General features: G+C 35.3%; 1 protein-coding gene across 4 annotated transcripts in view; it reads left to right on the top strand.

Annotated features, from left to right (window-relative positions):
- Positions 1 to 947: 947 nt before the first annotated feature.
- The window catches only part of trc (Serine/threonine-protein kinase tricornered), a 281,866-nt gene continuing 270,622 nt past the window's right edge, over positions 948 to 12,191 (top strand). For 3 of the 4 annotated variants that reach the window (XM_011313348.1, XM_011313344.1, XM_011313343.1), the window contains exon 1: positions 948 to 1,692. In XM_011313348.1, coding sequence (XP_011311650.1) covers positions 1,604 to 1,692 — 89 coding nt within the window. In that variant the 5' untranslated portion in view covers positions 948 to 1,603. The remainder of the gene's footprint in view (positions 1,693 to 12,191) is intronic. The other variant, XM_011313345.1, reaches the window with a different exon arrangement.

Raw genomic sequence — 12,191 nt, 5'->3', positions numbered from 1 at the left:
ATAAATCTCCACGTTTCAGACGATTCTCAATCGTTTGAGTATACATTTGCGAGACAATTTTTCCCGAATTTGTTTAATCATTTTTGAACTTGTTAAGAAAAGAGAAATCGTTTGCTAAAAAAAAGTTCCGAGGGACTCATAAATCTCCACGTTTCAGACGATCCTCAATCGTTTGAGTATACATTTGCGAGACTATTTTTTCCGAATTTGTTTAATCATTTTTGAATTTGTTAACAAAAAAGAAATCGTTCAACAAAAAAAGTTCCGAGGGACTAATTAATGTCCACGTTTTAGACGATTCTGAATCGTTTGAGTATACATTTGCGAGACAATTTTTCCCCAATTTGTTTAATCATTTTTGAATGTGTTAACAAAAAAGATGTCGTTAAAAAAAAGTTCCGAGGGACTAATAAATCTCCACGTTTCAGACGATTCTCAATCGTTTGAGTATACATTTGCGAGACAATTTTTCCCCAATCTGTTTAGTAATTTTGTAATTTGTTAACAAAAAAGATATCGTTAAAAAAAAAAGTTCCGAGGGACCAATAAATCTCCACGTTTCAGATGATTTTCAATCGTTTGAGTATATGTACATCGGATGTTTTCGCTCGTTTTCGGACGTCATCGTTATTTCGATAAGTGCCCTACCTTTCTGACACTCACGACCGCCTCGAATTATCGACACTCACGGGCTCGCGCTCTGTCTTATCCATACTCACGGGCTCTGAACATTATCAACACGCACGAACTATGAAAATTATCGACACTCACGGGCTCGCGACCTGTTTTACTTACACGTACGGGCTCTCTGGGCGTAGTTCCGTAGCCGCCGCAATGAATCACTCGCCAAAGCCTTCCCATAAGCCCTGGCAATCTCCCCTATAATCTCTGTCCACGGTGTATATTAAGCCTATGCATCCAACGTAACTTCAGTCTGTCCTCTTTGGTATCGTATTCCTAGTAGTTATCAACAAGACCGAGTAATTTGCTGAGGGCGCTCCTTCAGCAAATTTTGTGGGTAAGAGTGAAAAAGCGATTGATGGTGTGCGATGACAATGGTACCAAGACGCCTTCATATATATTAATAAACCTCGTAATTCGGTTAAATGATGGATTAAATAATGTCTGCATATTAATTAGTGATCTGTGAGAAGCGAAATAGTGCGAGTCTTCCAGAAATTAAATTCATAACCGCTGAAAATCAGAAATTCACGAAAAAAATAATGTTGCACTGTCTTGGCAAATTGACTCAGATATTCATTTACCCGTTAGTATTCGTGTAAAGCCTCCCTGATACCTATTCCACATATTGAATCATACCTATTCCTAGCTGGAACCACTAATGTGTATAGTTTAATACTTTTTAATGATTGTGCGGTGTTGAAGCAAAAAAAATCATGGATTCCGTCATTGAGGTGATGAATTTATTTTGCTGATCTTTTATTTCTTTTTGTTCATCCCATGCAGTTTGTTGATTCGTTTGTGTTAGAGCATCTTCTGAAGTATCGTGGAAGTGAAGTGGCGCAGCTAACAGATAAGAGTGAGTGAAATTCAATCAGTTAAAAGTATCTAAGTAGTAAGATATCCAGGGACATTAGATGGAATGCCTGATGCATTAAAGCTGTCGCCTTTTGCCGAAGATGCATTGACGGAGAAACTCAAATGTTCAGAATTATCCTCGTATTTTAAGATGTAAGTGTGACTAGTTTCAGGAAAAAAAGATAGGTGTCGGTGCCATACAGAGCATTCAGTTCAATCATGTCTTGAATACCTGTTTGAAGGATAATATTGACAAATAATGTTACTATTAAGGATGTTCTGCACGTATAGACAAAACAAAAATTTGTGACGTTTTTAAATAATTTTTTATCGCAATTAATTTTCCATCAATATTTCGATGCCTTAATTACTTGAAGTAATAGCCATAGAAAATTATTATCTTGTATTTGCTTTGATGAATAACTATTATATGGTTTGGACAAGTCAATGAAAAAAAATTTAGTATATTTTCATGGTAATTTTACTATCGTTTTGTATTTTTAATAAATTATAAATTTTAGTAAATTTTCAAAATTTCAACAAAATTTTATATTTTGGACTATATTTACAGAAATTTTTATTTTCCCCATAAGAGACCATGCTAATTGAAAACGTTAATAATTAATAACCACAAAGTGGTGTTGTGAATCAATATCAAATTTTTATCGCTTATCGCTTCAAAAACATTATATCAAAATTTCGAGCATTTCTTATATCTTGAATAATACATGCAAAACACCCTTAAGCAGAAACGCATTCCTGCCAGCTACAGGTAGCACATTGTAATGTTTGATAATGGATCATTTTCAGCTCATTAAGAGCTCATTTAATGTGCTTTCGAAAAATTCATTGTTCGACCACCTTAAGAGAAATGCTTATGAAGAGCTACTTTTTCATGTTGTGGACAGAAATCCTTCAGTTCACTTTTTGAGAAAACGGCGTTGATAATAGCTTATCTACGAGCTAATAGAAACAGGCTTAAAGGTCTTGACTAATCGGTTAATTTTTCAATAATTTCAATAATTTTATAATCGAGATACGTGGGAGCGTATCGGCCAAGTACATATTTCAAACGCTCCAAACAACAGGCCGAGCGCTCCCAAGTATCTATACACGACCCAACTACCCCTCCCACTACCTCCAAAACTAATTTCCGTAATCAAATAGAAACGCGGCAATTTAAAGAAAAAGTAAACTTAGTTACATCACCTAAATCGCGTATGCTCCTTTCATTAATTCCAATCCACTCTCAATTAAATGCACAATTGAAAAGATTCACGCAAAAAAAGATTCACGATTATCTCAAAAACTGAAGATGTCAGATTTTTGTTTGAATGTTTCCAACGAGCACTGTATTGTCGGTTCGCAATCAGCGTCGCGCGCGAATGAGAGGGTGGGAAGATGATGAGGGGAATATTTAGGAGATGCAAATATAAATATGTACAATCGGACAATTAAGTTTGTAAAAGACTTGAAGTTTCATCCGTATCCGAGAAGCACAGGATGGAATTTCAAGTTTTTTACGAACTTAATTGGCCGATTGTATATTATTTGCACTCCACATGATATGTGAACGCTTGAAAAAATCATTGGATCATAAAATGGAGGAAGGATAGGAGAATATATTCAATCAGGAGTAGAAAGAAAAGTCTACTATTTTATAATCTGTAATTGAAAAATTTTGACGATAATTATCAACGACCCATCAAATTTAAAGAACTGTAGAAAATATCTGTTGAATGAGTCAAATTGTATAACATTTATTTTCCCCTCGTTTCTCTTTCCTTTTTCGTTTATACTTCGACTTGGCGAGATTATCTGCATCTACAGATCTATAGCTGCATCATTGAATTCAATTGATAAATATTCTGGCAGTGCTTCGATTTTGTTAGGAATGAGAAAAAATACATTAAAAATACTGGGTAAATTGATAAATTCTCTGTATCAGCTTCAATATTCAAAATTCAATTGCGGTTGAGGCGTTAGATGCTCGACAGCTTATTTCAATCTCCATACGTGGCGTAGCTGTAATTTTTATGATGAAAAATGAAAAAAAAAATATAATACTTAAAAAAATGTATAATATGCCGAGCTTCACTTCTCTTGAGGACCGTTGCATTCACCAATTTTGAATCTTTTGCACCCGAAAAGACCATCACTAAATAAAATGAAGACAATGTGGCCGAGATGCCATAAAAAAATCACGGTGTGTCTCAATGAGAGTTTCATTGCGTATTGTGAGGAAATTGCGATTGGAATTGGGTGATTTTGAAATCAATGTATTTGGAAATACTGATGGGCATTGAATTTCGAAGAGAGAATATGCATGCACCTCTAGAAAAATTGCTTCCATTGAAGGTAAGACTGGTCCACATCTCTTCGAAACATAGTAGACTAATAGCAATGGAAATTCAGTGGAGTCAAGGCAGAATTGGATTTGGATTAAGACACCCCGAGAAAGAATCATTTTAAAATTAGCGGGACCGTATTAATTTAATGTTTGTGAAACCTTTGGATGGACTGTAACCTGTATACATATTTAAACTGCTCTGTCTAAAGCTGCATTCCTCAATACTAAATACTAATACAGTTGTCTTTAAAGGAAACTACAATTCAAGTTTTTCGTCCCTGTTTTCTTGAATTTCTTTCATTTCAATGGATATTAAAACAATTATTAAAGAATAATTGACAGAAGTATCGGCTAATTGATTCAATAATTTGCTTGGATAGTTACTCAATTTGATTAAATTGTAAAGCCTAAGTGGATGGCTACGATTCTGAACGTGAGGTTGCATTTCCTGAAAGAAATTACAAATTATTCACTCATTTCGATATCTGCAAATTTATAATTTTGAAAAAATGCTTGAAATCCCCCCATAAACAAAAACAAAAACCTGTTTTTGTAAAAAAATGCGCCAAACACATATTTCGATGTGGCTCATTTGAAAAAAAACAAATTGGAAGGAAAACTTGAAACAACAATTACTAAAAAATTGAAGCCACAATTATTGAAATTTGAAAAAAATACACAAATAAAAGAAGACGCCAAGCTCATTGAATTCACCAGTGGGGAAAGCTGGTGATGATAGGAGTCCATAAAGCGTTTTGAGTTCTTCTCTCAGAATGTCTTGACTAAGACGAGTCCCATAATATTCTGCAAAGGACATTGCAATCAAATCGACTACTTGACTCAGGTCGAAAGGGGTAAAAAGGGCATTGTGAATCAAAAAATTATTCAGCAATATGGTCAGGATCAACGTACTCGGCGCGGTTTTTTCGAAACTCACCAGTTTCTCTTTAGAAGTAGCAATAATAAAGTACTTTCCTCAATTACACGAATTGTCGTTCAGTCTGGGAATTCTAAAGGAATCAACAAAGCGAAAAATTCAACTGAAAGTTCCATCTGGTTATCATGAAAAGGCCTATGAGTTTGATAATATTGATGAGCAGACCATCGGACTAAGAAAGTTCCTTCGATTCAACTATGTTCCACAGTTGATGCATAGGGATGAAAGATTCTCACGGGAAACTTCTCAGTCAGCAGTGCCATCCAGGTTAGCACTGCTCATGTCAAATTTTACGGGCAGCTTATAACGAAAAAAGGAAAGATCGCGTATCCAAATAGGCTAGGTTACCAGGAAAAACCGCGCCAAGTACGTTGATCCTGACCATATTGCTGAATAATTTTTTGATTCACAATGCCCTTTTTACCCCTTCGACTTGAGTCGAGTAGTCGATTTGATTGCGATGTCCTTTGTAGGATATTATGGGACTCGTCCACTGATCTCTATATAGAGATCAGTGGACACGTCTTAGTCAAGACATTCATAGAGAAGAACTCAAAACGATTTATGGACTCCTATCATCACCAGCTTCCCCCACTGGTGAATTCAATGAGCTTGGCGTCTTTTTTTATGTGTGTATTTTTTTCAAATTTCAATAATTGCGGCTTCCATTTTTTAGTAATTGTTGTTTCAAGTTTTTTTTCCAGTTTCGTTTTTCCATTTCTTACAAAAACATGTTTTTGTTTTTTGTTTTTTTATGTACTAATTTGCAGCATATTAAGTGTGAATAAAAATTTTTAAAAATTTTTAGCATAAGAATGCTAAAAAAACTTTGTGCAGACAAATACAAAAAAAAAAGAATCCAACGATTGGTTCAAATGTTCGTCACCTTGTTTGAGAAGAGAAAAAAAATGCTTAACTATAAAAAAAGAAAAATTTTCAATCTAATTTCGTAAAAATTTACCGACATTAAAGCGGTATAAAATTTAACTAAAGTGCATTTATACGAATGGAAAAAATCACGTTCATCAGAATGTCATATATAAAACAGATCAACTGCAAATCTTTTTTTCCAAAAAGCAGATTTATAATCTGTTATATTTTTTTTTGCAATCTTGACACTTTAATTCTGACATTTTGAGGGCATTCAACTAATCAATTTGTAAAGCATTAATACGCGTGCCTTGTGCACTGTAATATCTACAATTGGGCTCGAGGGCAGTCATCCTTGAAAATGATGTAAAATATGATACAACGCAAATCATAAACTAAGGAATGATGGGTATGTATAGCCGAAGGGAGCGTCCGAAGTTTTCAACGAATCAATCTTCTTTCTTAAAAGAAAAGAAGATAGCGAAGCTATATGAGGGCGAAAATTCCACACGTGGAATTTCCGTGGTCTAAAAAAAAAGTCTAAAAAAACGTTTCAAGCCACTTAAGCAATTTTAACGAACAGTGACCCTTACTGATTTTATTGAAATCCTTCATTTCTTGTCCCTTTTATCTGTTTTTTGTGGTTCTTTTGCTTGCCGATTATTTCAGGTTCTGCTGCCCTACTGCAACTTTTGAATACATTTTCAAGGTACTTGAGCAATTTTAACGACGAATAAGTGACCCTTACCGATCTTATCGAAATCTTTTATTTCTTGTTCCTTTTATGTCCTTTTTGTAGTCTCTTTGCTTCCTCTTTACTTATTTCACGTTTCTGGCGTTTCCTGGCACTCATATACAGGTGCAAAGCCCGCAGTTGGAATTTTAATGCGCATGTTTAATTATACAAAATCATGATTAAAAATCTAAAAATTCAATGTGTTCTGAATTCAAATTAGCCGCTCGAGCGGACGTGGCACCAATCGAAAATAAGTGTGACAGAATTAAGAGACATGAATAATTAGATAATCAGATTAGCTTCGTAATTGCTATTAACAACCCCTCTTGCTAGATATTTACAGCGAATGAATGTATCCCTTCATTGTTTACAAGAAAAACAAAGAGTATTTATGTCAATTACTTTGTCTGCGCCTGGTGCATAATAATTTGTTTGCTTCTAGATTTTGTTAGAACATTAAGAAACATTGCACTAGTCCACTTTTCTTTCATAGCTTTCTGTTCGTTCTCCAGAATTAAACACATTTTTTGATCGAATCCCATTTTTCAGCGCTTCAAACAATAAATACCCAAAATTTAATAAAGCTCAATAAATAGTATTCACGACTCTTTTGAAAAGTAACTATATTTATTATGTACTTTGTGCATTTCGAGACAATGAAGTCATCATTGTCATCACTATCTATAATAGTTAGAACACCATTGAATGAGACATGTTTAGTCATGGAGTTCTTGTCAATTTTCCATAATGTTATGTCAGTTCTGGAAATTATTAGGTTGACACATAATGGCACATAACTCAAGAAACCAGTATTGTGTAAATACTAAAGCCTCAAAGTGTCACTTTATTCGATTAATTGAACAGATTAATTATACTGTGACGTCCTGAGGTTGATAGCCAATAGATGGCACTATTAGTCCGCGAATAATAATATAATAACAATAATATTTCAATTATTTTGAAATCGAACCGACCCAATCCTTGGAGAATTCATTGAGTTTAGTTCAGTTCAATCTGAAGCCGATAGTATACCGCTTCTCTCTTCAATTAGTTTTTCTCCAAGTTACACAGTGAAGTTTTCATTATTCAGTTTTCTTGAAGTGTCCTATATAATTAGAAGGGTAAAGTTTAGTTAAAGTTACTGAATAAAGTGTTACGTGTAAAAAATGATTGTAGGAATACGTACAAAAGCTTCCATTCGATTGAATGACAGTTATACGCAATTCTACGTGGTTCTTTTATTATTTGTTAATAACACTTAGCAGATCCCTTTAATTGATAACGCCCTTTAGCGTTCTTCAATAATTTTCCCTTTTTTTTTCATTATTTTATATTGAATTTTCATGCATTTTAAGCTAAAAAGATGAGATTTTAAAAAAAGATACCATTCTATAGACAGTGTATCAGTGTGTTAATCAATTTCATTTCTTGAATAAATAATTGCGGGAGCACTAGGACATGACATTACGACCCTGGTCGATCAGGCTCATCACCTGATACAATGGGTCTACCCCACTGATCTCTATATAACTGGATAGACTATCCCTATGCCCCCACTACGCTGACACTGAGGCAGTACTGTAGGACAAGCAGCGCCTCAGAATAGTAGCTCGAGTACTACCGTGCCCTTGACTGCGCATGCGCATCACCCAATGGAGGGTGATCTCCACTGATCTCTATATAGAGTTATATAGAGATCAGTGGTGATCACGGATAAACATGCTTCTCCCCTTCCACTGACAACTGCGCTGAGCATGCGCACTTGATAGAACTTTAGTTCCCGGACTACTATTCGGAGGCGCTGATTGACTTTCAAATCGGCCTCACCAGGGGTATACACGATAGTCCATCCAGTTATATAGAGATCAGTGGTCTACCCTTTGTTACGCACTAATAGAGGTTGAGAGCACGACTTACCCTGAGAGCAGAGGTTGCCTATGCCTGATCTAAGGTATGACATAAGGAGGTATTGCCAAGCTTTGATGTTGCCGACACCAAAACAGGGGACAAGGCCCTTCAAACGCCGTGCGGAGCGCTGTATAACGCCTTCTCCTCAGGCGCGCTTCGTCCCCACCATTAAGCGATTTCTGCCGTCAAAGTTTGAATCCCAGTCGAGTCGCTTAATTTTTTTTCTTTTAAATTGACCTGAAAAAAAAGGTATGGCATAAAAACTTCAGGGTTATAGAATAGTTGGCCCCGCAGAAAAACAATTTCTTAAAAATTGTTTACCAGGCACAACAGAGAATGGAGAGCAAAATAAAATTCGTCAACTCTATTTACACCTGGTAATTTTATCCCAGGTATCCGCATTACCCCAGCACTTCTCAATAATGTTTTTTTTTTTAATGGTTTTTTGAATTACTTACTTTGTATTTTCGGCCGACTTCTGACGAATACGGTAGGCAATGTTCAGTATGTCCTTATCGCCTTTCCATTCCGATTGATCACCACCAAAGTGTCGCTGTGGTTAATAAATATTTAAACCATACTCACTTACAAAATAACAAAAACTATTGGTCCCCGTCGAATCTCGCACAAGTAGCTATCCACTTTCGATGTTCGATCACTTGGTAACAAATCACCACAATTTTCCATTCATTTTCGTCGCTTATCGGATTTTTTTATCAGATGGAAATGAGAAAAATCGAAAATTGTTTCTCTATGAATTTTTACAATTCACAATTGCACAAGATTTCACCATTTTCGTAGACAAAATTTGCACGTGTTGTTTTAATCGATTTCCACAGGTCTCGACAGGATAAAACAATCAACGATCTCGAATCATAACAAATCCCCCCTTCCAGACCCCACTGTTGAAAAAAAATATTTTCATTTCAGCTTAAAGCAATCCATTTAATTATATCATTTTCAATATAGCCAGAATTATACTTGGTTTCAATAATTATTAATTTATTAATAATAAATAATAATTAATGGATAATAAATTCCTCAATTTCTTAATTCGCGACAATTACCGGTTTTACTAGAAGATTTCTATCTGAAGAGAAAGTAAATAAAACTCAAAATAACAATAACTTTGGTGTCATTTTTTTTCCATTATATTCTGATGTTTTAAAATATATTTTACATTCTTTCCTTCTATTTTAAATTGTTTTACCATTCTTTAAATAGTCCCACCAGTGCCGAACAGCTTCATAGTGGTGATGAGATGGAAATGAGTGGAAGATGATAAGGTATATGTACAAGCAGGTATTGTCAAGTCAAAAACAGGGGACAAGTTCTCTCAGGCGGCACGAGACAGCGCGGCGGTCACTATCACCTTCCCCTCATCCCCATGTCATCCCCACTCTGCAGCTGTTCGGCACTGGTGGGACTATTTAAAAAATGATAATTTAAAATAGCAGGAAAAAATGTAAAATATATTTAAAAAATTTCAACTTCCCGGGTAAAAAAAAAAAAAAAAAAAATAATCAGAATAGTGAAAACGTCTTTGGGCTAGTCGTCAGCGTACTGGCCCTATGACCAAAGCGTCCCGGTAGCGCAGGTTCGAGTCCCGATGGTGAAAAATTTTTCCTCGTCGGAAAACGAACCCAGTGCTTGTGGAAGTTAGTTATAAGGTAGCTAGATGAAAAGTGCGGGTAGGGAATTAGGTTGAGGTACCGCGTAGGTACTGGGAAAGGATTGGTAAAAGACCCACTAGGGTCATACCATCTGGCACCACCCATTTATTTATTTTTTTTTTTTCCCCATTCAAATTTTCCCCATTCAAAATTTTTAACAATTTTACAACAACCGATCTATCTCCATTGAATGCATCCCACAGCACCCCAAAATTGACATTTCCAAAACTTTTTAAAAATTTTTTCAGAAAAATCCATTTTCTTTTCGGCGAAAAATGAAATTTTCTTTTTTTCTTACAGATAGAGAGGTAGGAATTTTTACTATTGGGAAATTGCACCTTTTTTTTAGGTCAATTTGAAAGACAAAAAAATTAAACGACTCGACTGGGATTCAAATGTAAACGCCAGAAATCGCTGAATGGTGGGGACGAAAGGCGCATGAGGAGAAAACGTTATACAGCGCTACGTACGGCGTCTGAAGGTACCTGTCCCCTGTTTTGGTGTCGGCGACATCAAAGCTTGCCACTACCTCCCTGTATCAGCAGTATGTAATTAGCCGCAAATTATCAACAATTACAAAAACGATCTCATACAATCGATTGTAAATCGTTCGCAGGTGATTGTAAAAAAGGTCATAATGTTTAAGAGTGGATAGTTTTTTTATAAAAAACAAAAAACTTATGACCCATGTAGTTAGCCGCATTTTTTTTTTAATCACTCTTAAATGATTTTTTTTATTGTCATCGTTTGCAATTCGTTTGTAAATACTATATTCATTTGAATCGACGTTTAAGAGTCATTAGTCTGGAAATTATCAGCAATAAACGTGATTGCAAAATTGCGTGGAGGGGATAAGACTTTGCAAGTATGACGGCGCATGCGCAACTATTCAGAGGATTTTTCTGTTATGCGTTCAAAAATAGATTAATGTCTTTCTCACTTTAATTTTGAAAGACTTCACTACGGCTGTCTTTTCATTGAACATTGAGTGACACATCGAAACCATTGTACTTTTTGTAAGTACATTAATAATTATAATAACTTGTTCACTAATGGGTGACATTTGGAGAACAATTATCGTTTGAGTAATCCCTGGTCATTCCCACCCAAGCTTACAGCTTATGCTGTGAATTTCATAAACCCAGTTAGGGTTGGGCAAAAACCTTGAATTCAATCCTTACGTTTTTTTGTTAAACAGAAGTGTTAAACTAATGTCTCATGACAAATGTTATAGGGTTCTGTCAGCACGTATTCTGCTTGGGTGGGAATAACCAGGGATTACTCAAACGATAATTGTTCTCCAAATGTCACTCATTAGTGAACAAGTTATTATAATTATTAATGTACTTACAAAAAGTACAATGGTTTCGATCAATGTTCACTTAAAAGACAGTCGTAGTGAAATCTTTCAAAATTGAAGTGAGAAAGACATTAATCTATTTTCGAACGTATAACAGAAAAATCCTCTGAATAGTTGCGCATGCGCCGTCATACTTGCAAAGTCTTATTCCCTCCACGCAATTTTGCAATCACGTTTGCTGCTGATAATTTCCAGACTAATGACTCTTAAACGTCGATTCAAATGAATATAGTATTTACAGACGAATTGCAAACGATTACAATGAAAAGAATCATTTAAGAGTGATTAGAAAAAAAAATGTGGTTAACTACATGGGTCATAAGTTTTTTATTTTTTATAAAAAAACTATCTACTCTTAAACATTATGACCTTTTTTACAATCACCTGCGAACGATTTACAATCGATTGTAAGAGTTCGTTTTTGTAATTATTGACAATTTGCGGCTAATTACATACTGCTCCCACTGATCTCTATCCTATTAAAAAAAGCAGAGCACTGTCATGGCACCCACCACAAGTGTCATGGCGCAATGCTCATGGGGCACTGTGCATTTATTCAGGGTGTATCCACACGAGCAGTTCCATGAGAATTGACATGGAGAATTGCATCAACGTCCCGGCCACGGAGCGGCCGGGGCGGCGCTAGTATATATATAGAGATCAGTGACTGCGGGGACTGGTAGTTGGCACCACATAATTGAAAATTCATTAGTTTTTTTATTTAGATCAATAGTACAATAGGACCTTTGTACATCATTGTAATACCATTAAAAAATTTTGTAGACCCTTCATTATTTTTTAATTAATTAAACAAAATA

This window comes from Fopius arisanus, unplaced genomic scaffold (assembly GCF_000806365.1).
Source record: "Fopius arisanus strain USDA-PBARC FA_bdor unplaced genomic scaffold, ASM80636v1 scaffold00116, whole genome shotgun sequence".
In the NCBI taxonomy this organism is placed as follows: domain Eukaryota; kingdom Metazoa; phylum Arthropoda; class Insecta; order Hymenoptera; family Braconidae; genus Fopius; species Fopius arisanus.
Note: the sequence above shows the minus strand (reverse complement) of the source record. Positions and strands in the feature narration are given on the sequence as shown.